The sequence below is a fragment of the Pelophylax lessonae genome (assembly GCF_965119305.1).
Source record: "Pelophylax lessonae genome assembly, chromosome: 10".
NCBI classification, from domain to species: domain Eukaryota; kingdom Metazoa; phylum Chordata; class Amphibia; order Anura; family Ranidae; genus Pelophylax; species Pelophylax lessonae.
In genome coordinates, this window is record NC_138777.1 from 161927292 (window position 1) to 161945571 (window position 18280).

Genomic DNA, 18280 nt, shown 5'->3' on the forward strand with positions numbered 1-18280 from the left:
GGTGAAGCACTGGCAACCAATCAGAATTGATGACCCCCCTATATATTCCCTCCCAAACAGGAAGTACCTCAGTTTTGTAGCAAGCAATAAAATACCCCATAGAAGAGGGGAGGGACCTCTGTGTCCCGTGATGTACTTCAAGAAATGGATTTTACAGGTAAATTGTATTAAAAATCCATTTTTCTTTTCGTAGGTCACGGGACACAGAGCCATAATCATAACATATGGGACGTCCCAAAGCAATGCATCTGAGGGGAGGGGGACACCAAAACAATACCGCCATCTGACTCTTAAAAGAAGGATTACACCGCTGCCTGCAGTACACTGCGGCCAAAAGCAGACTCCTCCTGGGTCCCAACGTCCACTCTATAGAAACGAGTGAACGTATGCACCGACGACCAGGTCGCGGCTTTGCAAATCTGAGCCATAGAAGCTTGATGGCGATGTGCCCAAGAGGCACCTACTCCTCTGGTAGAATGTGCCTTTACAGGAAAAGGCAGAACCTTTCCTACTAAATCATATGCCTGGGTAATAACCTGGCGAATCCAACAGGAAATCATAGATTTTGATGCTGCCAACCCCTTCCTGGGGCCTTCTGGCAGCACAAACAAGCTCTCAGTTTTACAAATATGAGCTGTTTCCTGTAAAAAAAATTTAAGCGCACGTATTACATCAAGGAAATGCAATAACTTTTCCTCCAGAGTGAGGATCTGGAAAAAAAGAAGGTAGTATAATGTCCTCATTCAAATGAAAGGCGGACACTACCTTGGGCAAAAAATTCTGGGTGAGGACCTAAAATCACCCTATCTTGATAAAATACCAAGAATGGTTCTTTACAAGAAAGAGCTGCTAGTTCCGATACCCTTCTAGCCGAAGTTATCGCAATCAAAAAGACCAATTTCTTGGTCAAAAGAACCAGGGGAACCTGCCCCAGAGGTTCAAAAGGCTGTTTTTGCAAAACTGCCGACACCAAATTTAATTTCAATTTTTTCATGAAAGTTGCGTTTTGCAAGGGAGTTTTCCACAGAGCTTAGTTAAAGCGGAGTTCCAGCCTCACACACTCACCTGTCCAACGGTCCAGCGATGCGGCCGCCTGAAGCATCGCTCTTCTCCCTCTCTGCTCTGCGGCCCTGGCATCACTGGTGTGGGCACCCGGCTGTGACAGTTTGCGGCTTCACAGCCGGGTACGCACTGCGCATGCGCCAGTTGCTCTACGCGCCGTGATTGGCCGGCAATCTTCTGGGACCTCTGACATGTCCCAGAAGATTGCAGGGAGGGAGGGGGAGAGGAGAACTTCCGCTCAGGGCGCCGCGGCGCTCCGAGCGGAAGTGGGAGCGGGTACCTGTCAAAACTGGGTACCCGCCCCCCCCCCCCCAAAAAAAATGACATGCCAAATGTGGCATGTCAGGGGGTTAGAACCTCCTAAAGCGGAGGTTCCGCTTTTGGGTGGAACTCCGCTTTAATAGGGGGAAATTTATCTATGCAAGGAATACCCAATCATGTGCAAGGAAAATTTTTTAAAAAAAAGCATTACTTGCACATGATTGGATGATGAAAGTCGGCAAAACTTTACCTTAATCCCTTGCAAGGCATAGCCTCTCTTGCTAAGTGAACCTTCTAATTGTCTTTTGTAAACCCTACTGTCTCTGAAATAGAGCAATGAAGCAGCTGACACAATTAATAATCTTCTTCTGTACTAAAAGATCTCACATATTCAAGATTAGCATACTTTTGTATCTCACTTGAAATCCACGCAATCTATATAAATGTTGCTATGGTCACATTTGTTTGCCTTTTTACCCACTTTACAATTATTTTAGCTTCAAAAACTTTGTCCGGGTGGCAATGTCCTGTCTCTCATGCCACCTCAGAACTGCCTTTTTTATGGGTATCTCCCTGGTAACACAGTAATGCATTCTCTGGTATATTGGTATCCAAATTATCACAGTTTTTTTTTTTTTCTTAAATATTTTTAAAATAAAAAAGGCATATAATTAAAATAAAATGGGTTATGGTTTGCATTCATTTTTATTATTCCACATTGCCTCTGATTTTCTTAGGTATATAAATCCACAGCTGATGTAGACAGGGCACGTAAGATGTATGATGGATACTCCACAGTTACAGACTCCAAACCCTATCAATTTCTAACACTGCGAGACATTGTGATCTTAAGAAAAGAGGAGCGCAAATCATTTGTACAGATAAACACACGGTTGACAGGTGAGTAATTGCTAGGGCTGCAGACTCCTGGACAAAAGAAAAATGCCTGCAGGCTTATTAAATAGAATAAAGTGCAGTTAGCCAACTGCAATCAGCTAGATATCAAATTACTGTTGTGAGATGTTGAAAAAAGATTTTAATAATGCCCATAGTCTTGTCATCTGCACCACAGTGTCAAGTGTCACCTTCTTCAACAACAACTACATTCTGCCCAAAACTGAGATGTCCGCTTTGAGTGGATTTACTCTTTAAATGCATTATCTATTAAGGAATGTTTGGCAGGTTGTATGGTGTTAGGCTGAGACAATGATTTCATTGATTACAGGGTAGAGGGATGTTTAGCTAAGATTTGAGGTTTAATTCTATAACTTTAAACAGCACTAGAGATGCGCTTGGCAATCCTTCAAACTCATCTCTAACCTAAACTCCAAACTCTGGCTTTTTTGTACTCCTTTGAGCTTGGGGCTGGGCCGTGTCTATCCCCGCAGCTTCCACAAGCTTAACCGCACCTCTAAACTTTTTCTTCCTGCAGCATCTATTAAACATTTTCATAAGTGAATTGGTTTTTGCCTGATGATAAGTTTTAAGGTTGGTTTGCACTGACATCACACTATCAAACAAGTCAAGGACACCATGCTCTCTGGTACTTTCAGTGGTTTTATTTTACTGTAGATGCATTTACCATGTGCTAAGAATGCATTCTTATTACCTTTCATAGATGAACACAGTAAAATGTATGCCAAAAGAGCAATAACTGTAAGTTAACAGCACATATAATCGTATTTAAAATTTGAACACAATGATCCAGAGGCTTTAAAAGTGCTTTACAAAAACCATGTATGTAGCGAAATAGAAACAACTGCTTGCTTTTATGACTGCTAGCTCCAGTTATGGCTTTGTGTATGTTTGCACATTAGTACTGTAGGTTTTAATTTACATTTTGCAGTTATCATAATGCTTAGTTTTTGACTTTCCTATTTGCCTACCTGCAAGTAATGACACAGAACAGTTCTAACCACTGCAGCATCAAGAAAGTTGCAAAAAGAGGCCTAAAGCTGTATCTAATCTTGTTTCTTTCTTATCTGTTAAGAGACGTAGTAGATGCGGTTTTTACTGCTACCTATTGGAAGATTGGATGCTTGCAACCAAAAAAAGTGTAGGCCAGAGCAGGGTTACCTCATCTACTGGCAGCATGTCTCAGTGTTTTTGTTAGTGTCCTAGCGGGATGCACACATTTTCCCCAGCTCAACTTGTAAAAATCTAACCTAGTTTTTTTTTTTTTTTTTGCTAGCATTTTTTTCCTACTTTTTTTATTTATTTTTTTCTATAGTCAAGGTTCCATGCCTAATTGGTGCTTAAACTGGTCTCTACAACAACAGCTCTCTGGACTGGCCTTTCCTCAGCCAAGCTTTGGATTGCCATACCCAGACCCTGCTAGACAGAGGGGACAGACCTACTGCTACAGATGGTCTCAGCCCACATTCCTCTAGTACAGGGATATGAAAACTATGGCCCTCTACAAGCCCCATCATGCCTCTGGGTTTCATGCTTGTGGCTGTCAGTCTTGCTATGCCTCGTGGGACTTGTCGTTCTGCAACAGCTGGAGGGCCACATTTTGCATATCCCTGCTCTAGTGGTTCCTTGGAATTTTTCTGTCTTTTGAAAGCTCTGATGTCTGCAATATGGAATCCAGTTGCCCTATAAATACAGGGTCCACCTCGTCCTCCAAGTCCTCCTTGGCTCTGCCTGCCTGATGAAGGTTAGTCCCTTGCGGTTTTGTCTGGGGTCTGTACTGCAGTCACTCAAGACTTTGCAGGCAAATTCACTGTGTTCCTCGCTGGTGCTGACTGCAAAGACTCTTAAGTGCACTCCCTCGCCTTCCCCTGCAGAAAAGTTTCCTATCTGCTTTCCTATCTTTCTTGAAAGTGACTGAGCCACCAGTTGCGGTGATATCGGACTCTGATACGGGGTCACCTTGGTCTCTCCTGGATATGACCAGAGAGATTGCAGTCTTCTGCCGTTTTCCCAGATTTACAGGAAACCATCTCAGGCGCTATTAATGCAGGACAAATGTTTGCATTTATTGGATCAGCTTGTTGGACTCCAAGCTTTCAGAACTCGTACAGCTGCAGCTAACTTTCTGTTGCTCTTTGAGGTATTCTTCAACAGAGATTGAAAACACTACAGCGGGCCCAGGGACCACCCTGAGCATTTACTGGATCTGTTCCTGCTTGGGAAGGAATTTGTTACACAGTGGTCTAAACCCACCATGGATCTGCGAATAGCCGATCTTAACTGAGTAACCACTAGACCAGTAGAGGGCATAAGAACCGGGCCTTTTTCTGACACTTGTTGTTTACAAGGTAAAATTTTTTTTTTTTTGCTAGAAAATTACTTAGAACCCCCAAACATTTTATATATATTTTTTTAGCAGAGACCCTAGAGCATAAAATGGAGATAGTTGCAATATTTTTTATCACACCGTATTTGAGCAACGGTCTTACAAACGCAATTTTTTTGGAAAAAATACACTTTTTCTATCGTCCATCAACAGATGCAGCCCCATCTCCATGAGCTGAGTGGGTTATGCTCCTCCCATCAGGAGTAGTCTAGGCAGGAAAATTTGAATGTACACGCCCTAGGGGCTGTTCCTCCAGGCATAACCCCCACTGCCATAGCCCAGCACATCCGTTTGTTTCTGCCTAGAGAAGGAGTAGGACCTAGGTTTCCTGCTGGGACTCCGGTCTCAGTTTTTTATTTCTTTTAAGAATATTTTACTTTTATTTCTCTTTACTCGCTTGCTAGCTAGTGTTTAGGGAAGAATTTTTCTGGTGATCTGCAAGCAACGATGCCGGCTTGGGCTTCGCACTGGATAATCCTAGATCCTTATGGTCCCCCCAGTCTGGCATACGAGTGTGAGCAGGTTATAGTTCCAACCTAGGCCTAGCCACAACGGTCTCCCTTTGCTGGAGGGGAACGAGCCTGCGAGCAGATGCCTCGCCGGGACGCGACAACCTGGAACGCCCTGAGTCACAGCGTACCCCTCGGCTGGCAGCACCCCCACTTCTGGTGGGAGGCAGTTTGCTCGGAGCGGAGCCCACCTGGTCCATGGTATGGTGAGTAAATATACCCCCTTTGCCCCTGCCGGCCTTGGGGGGATCTGGGCCCTCTCCTGGGGATAATGGGATTTGTGCCTCCCAAAAGATCCCCCTGGCCTGCCCGGTCTGTATGTTTGGAGTGCCCTGGCACTCTGGGGGGGGGGGGGGGGGGTGACATGGTACCTTGGGCTTGCTGGTACCTGTTGTGGTTCCTGAGGCCTTCATGTGTCGGTCCCTAGCCGCATGGTTCGTCGTGGGCGCCGCCATCTTAAGTGTGGGCAATGTGATATTTTTCCCCCATAGACTTGTATGGGGCAGCCATTTTCCCTGAAGCTTTCTATTGTTTTGTATGGGCATCCATCTTTGTGTAGCCCTGGTGCTATACCCAGCAGTGTAACCTTATTCAGGCGACATCACTTCCTGTGTAGTCATTTCCTGCTGCTGAGCCGAGGTCACTTCCTGCCTTTCTCTCCATGCTGCTGAAGGATTCAGGAGGTCGGTTTGTCTGAGGGGGTACAGTACTTGGGGTCCCTGCAGGCATATCTTAGCACTTTCTGCTGTCAGTTTGGTTTAAAGGGGTTCCCTGCAGACCGCTGCAATCGGTGGTGGATACCGCGATCGGCGCTCCTAAAATGGCAGTACATAATTTTTTGAAAATTGAAATATGGAGTCCCAATTTGTGCTGCCCCTGGAAAGCCCGGCGACTAAAGTTGATATAGTCATGAAAAAGGTTGATGGCTGAAAACGGCCACTGCCTTCTCCTTCTATAGAGGTTTCCTCTGATTCAGAGGCTGATGGGGTCACCCCGGACGCCCCTGTACCTGAGGGGTCGCTGTCCTCGCAGTCAGATAGTGAAGAGGACCTGTCTTCAGCTGCAGCGCGGGAACGTGCTGTAGTGGAAGCCCTGATTATTTCAGTGCGGGATACTTTAAAATTGACTGATGTGCCCACGCTGGCAGGGACGCGGGTAGCTTTTGGCTCCCAGAAGTCTCCAAAATCTGACAGGGTTTTCCCTTGTTCTAACACCTTTCACGATATTGTGCATGACCAATGGCAGCGCGTTAAGCACGTGTTAGTGGTGCCTAAACGCTTTAAACACCGGTACCCTTTTGCTGAAAAGGTCTCCAACCATTGGATGGTGCCACCTAAAGTGGACCATCCTGTTTCCAGATTGAACCAATCTACCCTTGTGCCTGTGGAGGATTCCCCAATTTTTATGAATCCAGTGGACAGGCGGGTGGAATGCCTTTCCCATCATCTTCATCTGCTGGCGGGTTCCATTTTGAAACCGGTTTTTGTGTCTGTTAGTGTCACAGATGGTGAGGGAATGGATTAGGGGTTTGCGGGAGTCCTTGGACCCCAAAACTGTTCCCCCGGAACAGCTGGAACTGTTGGACCAGGTGATCCAGGCTGGTGTTCCTGTGTGATGCATCTATGGATGCAGCTCCTCTGGTGGCCAGGGTCTCGGCCATGGGCATTGTTTTAAGACGCATGGTTTGGTTGAAGAGCTGGTCGACTGATCAAGCTTCTAAGAAAGCCTTAGCTGATCTCCCTTTTTTAGGAGACTGGTTGTTTGGCGACTCATTAGATGAGTTAATCAAGGGCCTGACTGGCGGTAAGAGTACTCTTCTTCCTCAATCCTCTAAGGGTAAGACACCCCGTGCTAAGCGGGGTCCCTCCTTTTCTGCTCATAAACGTTTTTTTACGTGCCTCCGGGGCGCTAGAATAGGGCAAGCCGTTCAGAACTTCTGGAGGAGCTAAGAAGCCCTAGGGCAAGGCCAGCCAGTCTTGTGCAGCAGACAAGTCCTCTATAGCATGAAGGGGCGCCCTCACCCGTGTCAGGGGTGGGGGGACGTCTGTGCTTCTTTCAGGAACCCTGGGCTTCCTTCATTCCAGACGATTGGGTTTGCAAACTGATTTGCTCTGGGTACAAGATTGAATTTTGGTCTCGGCCAGGGGACAGGTTCTTTCAGTCAAATCTTCACCTGTCTCCGGAGCGTTTGAAGGATCTGCGGGAGGCTGTACGAGATCTCCTGGCTCAAGGGGTGATTGTGCCAGTTCCTCCACAGGAATGCTCTCAAGGTTTCTATTCAAACCTGTTTACTGTGCCCAGAAAGGAGGGCAAGGTGCGTCCTATTGCTTTGTGCGGGTGCAGAAGTTTTGAATGGAGTCCATTCGGTCGGTGGTAACATCTTTGAATTAGGGGGATTTTCTGGCTTTCATCGATCTTAAAGATGTGTATCTCCATGTCCCCATATTCAAGGGACATCAGCGATTTCTCCACTTTGTGGTGGCAGAGGAGCACTTTCAATTTGTGGCGCAGCCCTTTGGTCTCGCCTCGGCTTTTACCAAGGTCCTGGCCCCCGTGCTGGCCTTGTTACCAACAGTGGATTGGACTGGAGTCAGTGGACTACCGCTGCAGTAGGGCACTCAGTGCAACTACTGCAGTCAGTGCAAAACTGCAAGAAAAAAGCTAGACAAAGGTTACACAGTGGATTGGAGTGGACACTACTACTACACTTTTCAATACTCCCAGTTAAGTAGAACAATATTATACTTCAGGAAGCAGAACATTTCAGCATGTCCATGGTCACCTGTTAAACAGCTTCTGTTTTGTTCATATAATGCTGCCACTTCATTAACATGCTCAGGAGGAGAGGAGGACAGAGGAGCAGAGAGAGAGGGGTATCTTCTAGCATGGGAAGCAAGTCTTTTGTAGCGTGCCTCATTTCCTTTCCACCACTGAAGAGGATCACTTCTTCTGTCAATTACTGGTCCCTTCAAATAGGGATGAAGTTCATAATCCACTGAAAATGTCCTGATCAATTTGACCACGATGAAGATGATTCTCTTCTGTTTGTTGACTTATTTTTGGACATTTTTCTGTTTTGCAGCATGCTGCTCTTTCAGATTTTAAAAATGGTGTTCTGGACTTGTCTTTTCGGCAGGAACCTCCTGCACCTCCTGTTGAACATCTTCTGTCAGCCATTGTTTTGCCTTAGCCAGTACATCATCAGAAGAGAATGCATGGTTCTTGTTTTGAGGATTCAAAAGACTTGCAAGCACAACATTTTCAATCTCTTCATGCTTCTTAAAACATAAATAAATCAAAGCTCTTTGGCTTGACAGACCATCATTTGAAAGTTGGAGGGTGTTGTGTGCCATGACACTGATGTCTGACATATCAGCAAGCCTCATTCCTTTCCGCATGTTTGCTCCACTGTCTCGAAGTAGAACAGGCATCACTCGGTCTTTGTTGATTCCCCAGTCTTCAAGCATGCCTAGAAACATTTCTCTACTGTACTCAGTGTGGGATCCTTGCATCACTTTTGTATTCGACACCAATTGCCTTTTTGTCCATTCGCTGTCTAATGAAGTGGCATGTAAGAATCATTAGTGACTCTGATTTTGTTTGTCCTGATGACCAGCAGTCCGTCGTGAATGAGAGTGAGTTGCCAGCATTCTCTGGTTGCAGCATAGCATTTACTTTCTCAACTACCTTTTGGTAAATCTTTCCCGGCATTTCTGTTTGATAATACTTCTCACTCTTCAGTGTGTAGCTTGGCACAAGTATAGACATCAACTGCTTGAATCCCGAGTCCGACACCATTGTAAATGGCTGGTTATCAGTGACAATCATCTCTGTGATTACTCTGTCCAGCAGTTGGGATCTTCCATCTGAATCTAGACAGTGACACTTTTTTTTTTTTATTGTTGCTTATTGTTGCCTGGGATAGTGGAGGAGGTATTTCAAAATCACATTGATATTCATTTTGTTTTTTCTGTGCTGCATGATATAATTGATTGACTCTTAGATGGGCCCAAAGATTTGACGTATTTTTGTTTTTTGCAGTTACTGATCCCATGTTTATATTGTTTGTGCATATGTTGCACAATGCTGCTTTTCCTGGAGATGATTGAGACGAGAAATAGTCCCAGACCACAATTTTACTTTTTCTGTCCTCATCCATCTTCATTGCAATTTGAAAGAGACAAAAAAAAGTAAAAAAAAATGGCTAGCTGGCTTCTGGCCTGGCACCCTGCCCTGCTGTGGGTGGCTTGCTGGCACCCTGTTAAGGTCGGTCGGTGGCTGACGCCTGGCAGTGTTGGTGGTTGGCTTGCACCCTATTGTGGGTCGGTGGCTGATGCCTGGCAGTGTGGGTGACTTGCTTGCTGGCACCCTGTTGTGGGGTGGCTGACTGCTGTTACCCTTTTGTGGGTCGGTGGCTGACGCCTGGCAGTGTGGGCGGGTGGCTGGCTGGCACCCTGTTGTGAGGCGGTGGCTGACGCCTGGCAGTGTGGGTGGCTTGCTGGCACCCTGTTGGTTGGTGGCTGACACCTGGCAGTGTGGGTGTGTGGCTGGCTGTCACCCTGTTGTGGGTTGGTGGCTGACGCCTGGCAGTGTGGGTGGCTTGCTGGCACCCTGTTGTGGGGTGGCTGGCTGCTGTCACCCTGTTGTGGGTCGGTGGCTGATGCCTGGCAGTACGGGTGGCTGGCTGGCACCCTGTTGTGGGTGGCTGGCTTACTGGAACACTGTGGTGGGTGGGTGGCTTGCTGGAACACTGTGGTGGGTGGCTGGCTTGCTGGAGCACTGTGGTGGGTGGCTGGCTTGGTGTCACCCTGTTGTGGGTGGCTTGCTTGCTGGAACACTGTGGTGGGTAGCTGGCTTGGTGTCACCCTGTTGTGGGTGGCTTGCTTGCTGGAACACTGTGGTGGGTGGCTTGCTTGCTGGAACACTGTGGTGGGTGGCTTGCTTGCTGGAACACTGTGGTGGGTGGCTTGCTTGCATGGAACACTGTGGTGGGTGGCTGGCGTGGCGTCACCCTGTTGTGGGTGGCGGGCTTGCTGGAACACTGTTGTGGATGGCTGGCTTGGTGTCACCCTGTTGTGGGTGGCTGGCCTGGTGTCACCCTGTTGTGGGTGGCTGGCCTGGTGTCACCCTGTGGGGTGGGTGGCTGGCCTGGTGTCACCCTGTGGGGTGGGTGGCTGGCCTGGTGTCACCCTGTGGGGTGGGTGGGTGGCTGGCCTGGTGTCACCCTGTGGGGTGGGTGGGTGGCTGGCTTGGTGTCATCCTGTGGTGGGTGGGTGGCTGGCTTGGTGTCACCCTGTGGTTGGTGGGTGGGTGGCTGGCTTGGTGTCACTCACCCTTGCCTGTTGTGGGTGGCTGGCTTGGTGTCATCTGGGTGGCTGGTTTGCTGGAACCCTGTTGTGAGCTGGCTGCCAGCACCCTGTTGAGGGGTGGGTGGCTGGATTCTGGCCTGGCACCCTGTTCTGTTGTGGTCGGATGGCTGGTGGCTGGCACCCTGTGGTGGGTGGCTGAGGCCAGGGCCTGTGCTGTGGCTGGCTGGCTGGCTGGCATCGTGAACCGGACTACAGCTGGCTGCACACGAGGCTGTCTGAGGCGTGGGAGGCGGTCTGAGAAGGCAGAATGTGTGCAGCGCAACATAAGCAATAACGTCCCGAAAAGATCGGCAATATTGGCAACTTAGGGCCAATTCCGATATATCAGGGAAAGTGCATATCGGCCCCCGATAATCGGTCGATTCCTAGTTATAACCCCTTTGGACATAAGAAGCAATCAGTTGTGTTTTAGTTTTCATCAAATTCATCACCCCTGGCCTTCCCAAGAGGAACCCTCTGACTTTTATGGTCCGCTAGGATGAGTACTTACCGATTACTATCCTACCTAGGGCTTTGACTTCTCTGTCGCCCCTAAATAATAGATGTTCTCCAGGGTGTTAGTTATAGTGTGTTTTCCCTGGTGCCTTTTTTTTATTTATTTTTTTAGAATCCCCCTTTTTCACCAATCTACCTCAGCCTCTGCATCCACTGGGGTGGGTCTTTTTCTGAATTGCCAGCCTCTGAGGATCAGGTAGTCTTTATCCTGAAGACTTAATCTTTTAAAGTTTTTGGACTGTCAAGGATTTCACTTTCCACTTTCAGGAGGCACCTGTTATTGGTGGACATTCTTCTCTTGAGCTACATACTACAGTTCCAAAAAAAGTTTTTTCTTTTCTTTCTTCCGATAAGCACCCTAGGAACTCAAACCTCTTCCTTTCAACCTTCAAATTTCAAGGTCCAGCTTATGAGGGTGTCGGTGACTGAAAACCTTCCTTGTGTCAATGTGTGAGGGACAAGAGGAAATGTCACTGAGTTGCATCACCAGAAGGAATCTCGGCCCTGGCCAATGTGGTTAAACCAATATGACTGTTATTGCTTCAGTTGAAAGTCACAAGATGAACTTCAAGATAAGTCCATGGAGGGAAGGGGTATACTAGACTGCACCTGCATGGGTATGAGAGAGCATCTGCCCCTTCCTCTAGTTGATGGAGGAGGCATGAGATAAACCTTGGCAGTTTGGTGTCTTATGGCTGAATCTTTGGTCAGCCAACCCACATCTAAACAAAAGAGAAGGATATTATTTGTGTGTAACAGGAGGTAAATCAGGTCTTTTGCCTCAAAACAGATGGTTAAGGCATTCCAGGGCATTTTCTGTGAGTATCCAGCATAAAGAGTCGGAGACTTCTGACCGTCTCGGGAAAGGGTAAAGATGCTAAAAGGACCTTGAGGAACACTCAGGTGACCTTCCTGAAGGCACATAAACAGAAGACCCTTTTTACCCCCTAAGAGTCAAAAAAGTGTTTTTGACATGAGGCCTGCCTGGACGCTCCCGGTTGGAGCCAGGCTGTGAAACATCATGCAAGAGTCTGGGTAGATCAGTGTCGGGACCTTTGGGTGATTTCAACGATCCGTTTAGTTTTTATCAGTTGCCTTATATTTAAAAAGTGTGGTCTGTCACTTGAATGTGGACTGTTAGACCAGCTTTTAAAATTCTCCCCACTTATGGTCTTTGCATCTTGTCATTGGGATGCATGGCCTGCTATGGTATATTGTGGTGTGGGAGGATCGTTACCCTTCCTTCCTTCCGCTTGTTGGAACGCAATCAATTCAACTTTCGGCCGCTGGTCTTACTTTCTTATAAATGGTGCGATGCCGCACACTAACCACACCCCTAATGATGTCATCCCTGACGAAACACGTTGGGAGGAGGTTAGACGTGCAACGTCATCGCACACCCGGACGTATCGACCATCTTTTAGGTTGGAAACAATAGGTTTTCTGGAAACAAACAGGCTTCTCCACTGCAATGTGAGTATACTATGAGAGTATTTTATTATTTCTAATAAATCTTACCTGGTTAACCTTACCTCCTTAATCGCTGAGGATATCCTTATGCTCATTTGACCTCCCTTACAGGAGGTCCACTATCAGGGGTAAGAGGCAGTGTGTTGGGGGTGGCTCTTTTTGGATCTCTACCCGTTTAACCCTCGCATTGGCTTCTATATTTTAAGTTCTTTATCGCATTCAATTTTGGATTTTTTTTTCATTTATTTATAGTGCTGCACTTTTCTGTTTTGATCTGTTTCAGACACTTTTGGACTTTGTCACGCTCGCCATCTTGCAATTCATTTGCCCCCACAAAGGTGCCATCCTCACCCAAGAGAAAGTAGGAATTCTTCAGCAGTTTTTAACCTCACTACAGGTGCAGGGAGCAGCTATTCTGATACCTTCCTCCAAAAAGTTTACAGGCTCCAACCTGTTCTTGGTACAAAAGAGAAACTGGATGGAGACCGGTAAAAGATTTAAAGAGAATAAATTGTAACATATGCCTTGAGGACCTCATTACTGAGTTACTACAAATACTTATTTAGGCTGTCCAACCGGGGGATCAGATGGTGTCAACAGACCTCCAAAGATGCCTACCTACATATCCATATCCTGTCTACATTCCAGAAGTGTCTGAAATTGGCAGTCAATCAAGTCTATCTACAATTTCAATGTCTGTCTTTTTAACTCCGCACCGAGTTTTCACAAAAGTCCTCATATCTGTCTTATCCCCCCTAAGAGAAAGGGATCTCAGTGTATGTCATTACCTGGACATCATTCAACTCCTGACAAAAAGTCCAGAGCAGCTCACGATCAACAAAGACATTTAGGAAATTCGACTGGTTAATCAACTAAGAAAAAAGTCAGTTATCCCCAGTACAACAGATTGTGTATCTGGCTGCAATATTTTGCACCCTGAAACGATCAGTATCTCTCCCACCACAGAAAGTATCAGTCATTTTACAGAGAATGATTAGAGTGTTGACCTATTCCCATCTAACAGCATCACAATATTTGAGTCTGATAGGCATTATGTCCGCTTGCATCCCCCTAGTGCCGTGGGCCCACTGGCACCTCAGACATTTCCAGATGGGAATCCTAACTCAATAAAAGAGGCTTCACCTCTGCTAATACAAATAACTACTGTCATGCAGTATGGCCTTCTCTGGTGGATTAAGAAAGAAGTACTCCGAATGTCTCGCCTTTTTAGGTCCTGTCTCATGGACCATACTTACGTCAAATGCCAGTATGAAGGGCCGGGGGGCACACTGGGGAAAGTTCAAGGGATGTGGCAATCTCCCACTACAGATGTCCTATCAAATGTGCTAGACATTCCGGAGGCTTTTTTAGCACAAATCAAGAACTGTCTGGTACTCTTACAGATAGACAACAGAGCTATGGTCTCATACATTCAGAGACAGGGGGTATCATCTAACCTAGAGCATAGAAACAGATTGTTTATCTGGACTTTTCCCAGACAACAACGAATGGTCCCGTGATTATGTGTTCCTTGGATACATCGCTGCCTCTGTGTTTTCTGTATACAGTATAACTTGGTAGCGTCAGAGACTGATGTAAGAGCTATGTTTATATGCACCCCCTGCTGCTCGATAAGTTATCTCCAGGTTATTGATTGATGCACCTATCAAGAGGGTCTTTGAAAGACACGGAGTCCTCCGTGGGTAATGGTATATTTTTGGCTAAAAGGACCACTGCTACAAAAAACACAGGTTGCATTTGTTCCGTCAATTTAGAGAAAATCTTCCTCCTCTATCAGTTCTTTAATTTCTTTTAATTTTTAACATCCCAACCTTGATGGCATGTTTGACTGCCTGAAAATAAGGCTGCACTAGGGAGAAACTAAAAGTGACTTTAACTTTTAATAACAATCATGGCATACTTACCTGCTCTGTGCAATGGTTTATCACAGAGCAGCCCAGGTCCTTCTCTACTGGGGTCTCCCGCCGGTGCTACTGGCTTCTTCCCCCTGCCAAGTGCTCCTATACCAAGCCACTTGCTATGAGGGCATAGACATAGAATGCATTTAGGTAAAAAAAAAAAAAAAACTTCTACCTTTACAACCACTAAATTAAAGCCAGATGGCTATGAATCTTTTGAAGATTTTTTTTTTCTGGAAATTCCTTGGATGTTCGTCTTGACATAGGAAGAGGGAGGCTGCTAGTTGATGACCCTGGCTGAGATAGGTCAGTGTCTGCCACAGAGTAGGAAGGAAGGACAAGCACAATAAAGTGGGAAAGGATGAAAAGCAAGGTAAGTGTGCTGCTCTCCTGGCCTTGATCAAAAACTTAACACCATGTTAAAAATTTGGCAGAGAAAAATGCTCCTAGTGAAGACTCCTGCTAACCCCAAAAGACCTAGGGAAGAATTCTTGGGCATGTCTTAGTCTTTTCTTTTATGCTATTCACTGCACCTGGGGAAGGAGTTTGGATGACCGCTTTATCATAGGTATGCTGCCATGGATAAGTACCAGTAAAAAGAAAATATTCTTGGAGTACATTGAGGGACACAGGTCTCACCATCCTTTATGATCTTTCTCTTGGCACCACTTGCTACAAACCGAGGCATGCAAGGAGTAGGAAGGGTTATTCTGAGTTGGGCTACAGATTGTTTACCAGTGTCCAAGCTGTAGGCATGTCACTACTTGCTAGTAGGCAACTAAGAAAGTCAGAAATAAAGCAGCATGGTGACTGCAGAGATTTACAGCACATATACAAACTCTCTAATGGTTCCTAGTTGTTTTTGTTTTACTTCCTATAATGCTTTTATAAAGCAGTTTGAGACTCCACGTGATCTCAGTGGACTCCAAGAAAAGGGTTATTTGGTGAGTACAAAAATGCTGTTTCTTTTTCTCTACAGGGGCAGCTGTAGAAGCCCTGCGGTATGAAAGCAGTCCTTCAGGTCTGATCCAGTCTGTCATAGAGCGATTCCCTGATGACGAAGAGGAGCTGGAGCGCTTAATGCTAGAAATGAGCTGTGCAGATGCCCATTTCTGGGGGAAGGAGTGCAGTGGATGATCACTGGCTTCTAGATCACATTCTGCAGAGCTGTACTCTGCAGGCATTCAGCTTGGATTGGGTGTAATTCGCAATATGGCAGGCCAATGCAGGGAATGGGTTTGTGTGTATTCATTTATAATGATTATGGAAAAAAATTTAATGGGAACATGTCAAGATTGAAATTCCTTAAGGAAAGAATGGCAAGGACCTTCTTTGTATTGCAGTGGGTCATGTAGGTCTGACAAGTACAGGTTTTTGTGGCTCAAACATGAGATAAGGACTAAAACTGAATGCATTAAAAAATATAAATAATTTTACCAAACCAGACTCGGTTTCTTTTATTCGATTTTCTTTTTTTTTTTTGCTTGCTAATTGTTGCTGTGACTTTCTTAGTAAACAAGGTGATGCAACAGAAAAAAAATCCTTTTATGTTTGAAGGCCTCTGCTCTGTGAATCAAGCACTCCTAAGAGCTCATGCACAGTGCAGCTCAAAAATGAAAGCTGCTTTTACAGGCGTTTGAGCTTTTATTTCTCAGCCTAAAAGCTTGAAGAAGCTTGTGCTTTTTTGTGCTCTTGCACAGTTTTATTGATCTTTTTTAAACCTAAGCATTTTTTTTTTTTTTAACAAACCCTTCCTTCAGCTCATTTTTCCTATTTATTTGTGTGTGGTTTCCAGCATTCTCATGCTTTTTCGTGCATTTTTGGGCACTTAGGCATCTCTTCTGCCCGAAAGCTACTCTCAAAAATGCGAGTTTGGTGGGGTTTTTTTCTGCCTGTAAGAGCAATATACCTGTAAACTCCTGAAAAAGCCATAGTGTGCATGTACATATTGGCTAACATGGAGGGGAGTTTCCAGGCAGAAAAAAAGGGAGCTCAAAAGCCTGAGTAGCAGCTTCTTTGAGATGCAGTATGCATGAGCCCTAATACACTGAGCAAGACTAGCTAAGATAGCCATGACCTGCAGATTTTATTGAGAGGGCGCCCCAATCTGCAATTTGGCTAGCTGTTTTACAGCTAGTCCAGCTCTTTTAATAAGTCATAAATTTATCTTGATAATACTTCTATGAACTAGTGGCTAAATCCACACAACAAAAAGCAAAAAAGACAATAATACCCCAACAGCTGCAGTACTAAAAGTACCCCTAAACAATGTGAAGTTGAAGTTAGTGGAACTCCAAAATCATTAACCTGTACAGCGCTAGTAATTAGTGAAACTCCATTGCATTTTTAAATCAGACTGGAAAACAATACTTTGGTATGAAAAAAAAAAACGCTAAATCAAGATATATATATATAAAATTATGCCCATTCGTTCTATAAAAGTCATATGTCCATATAAACAATAAACACTCTCACAATTCCAGTAAAAGTTCAGTAAAAACTTTTAAATCTCCAACTCCAAACACAATTTGTCTTCAAATCAAATTGTTTGAAAAAATATTTACTTGCTCCATATATTCTGCTTTAGTTGCATCTAATATATATATAGTATAAAACTGTAAGCGGATATGTTTTTAATAAGATTGGTCCAAAACAAAGTATAGGAGCTGTAAATTTCCCTCTGAGTTTGGGACTGCTCTTTGTCACCCCTTTAAGTGAATTCAGGTTTGTGGTGGTTTTCTAGAGTTGATTTTGCTGTAAGCTTTTTATATATTTTTTTTTGGATAAAGACTAGTGAGATTAAAAGGATGGAGAAATCCCTATTTCTCTTTCATTCATTGATGGACACAGCTCCAGAATCTTCTTGACCATTGGGTTATGCTGCCCCCTACAGGAGTAGGACACTAGGCAGGAAAAAGCTTTACCACGCCTATGGGGCAGTCCCAGTGGGTATATTCCCACTTCCTGCTATAGGCATTCAGTTTTTTTTCTGCCTAGTCAGAAGGACCTAGTTCCTTGCTGAGATCTATGGTCCTAGTATTTTTTTCTTTTTTAAATGGATTTTTTTCCTCCTTATTTTCTGTTCCTGTGAGAACTACAATCAACTGCTGGACTGGGAGACGGACTGGATATTCTAGATTCTTATGGTCTCATCAGTCTGGCCAGTGACCTTCGCTCTGCGCTGGGTCAGCTGCAACATGGCCCCACTGGACAGGGACTGGCCTGTGAGTTAAACGTCTCACAAGGACCTGGTCCAGGCCTAAGTTACAGCATGCCTCCTGGCCTGCAGCACCCCCATTCTGATGGAGAGGTGGTCTGTCTGGGGCGGTGCCTATCCATTTCCATGGTATGGTAAGTAGTGTCACCCCTTCCCTGGTGGCCGTTCGGGATGGACGTGGGCCCCTCCCTGGGACGGTCAGACCCCCAGGTTCCCTTCCTTCCCACACAGCGTCCTCCCCATGTGTTTGTGGTCCCCTGTGGACCACCCCCCTAGTCTCTCTGCCCACAGCTTGCTCCCCCTCAGGGGGCGGCCAGACCTGTCCAGGGGTGTTTTGCGGAGCGGGCGATGGGGGCCAGGGGGCGTGCCACTGGCAGACGAACACGCGGTCTGTTGAGGGGGGGGGGGTCCTGGTGTTTTGTCCTGCCAGGGCACCCCTTTAATGTACAATGTCCCTTAGTGTCCCCTGTGGGTCCCGGGAGCTGCTTCGGCCCGCCGTTTTGCCATGGATGGCTAGCTGTGTTTTCGGCGTCCATGTTTGTGTTGTCCGGTGGCCGTTTTAATGTGGTTTCCCATTGAACAGGACGGCGGCCATGTTTTCGGAGCCTTGTGGGCAGTGACTGTGGCGGTGGACCTCTAGTGCTGACTCTTGGACTTCCTCTTTCTCTCTGATCGCC

General features: G+C 45.9%; 1 protein-coding gene across 1 annotated transcript in view; it reads left to right on the forward strand.

Moving 5' to 3' along the window:
- DPP3 (dipeptidyl peptidase 3) overlaps positions 1 to 15551 on the forward strand; it is a 118443-nt gene extending 102892 nt beyond the window's left edge. The window contains exons 17-18 of the mRNA XM_082269641.1: positions 2061 to 2223; positions 15366 to 15551. Coding sequence (XP_082125767.1) covers positions 2061 to 2223; positions 15366 to 15523 — 321 coding nt within the window. The 3' untranslated portion in view covers positions 15524 to 15551. The remainder of the gene's footprint in view (positions 1 to 2060; positions 2224 to 15365) is intronic.
- Positions 15552 to 18280: the final 2729 nt, after the last annotated feature.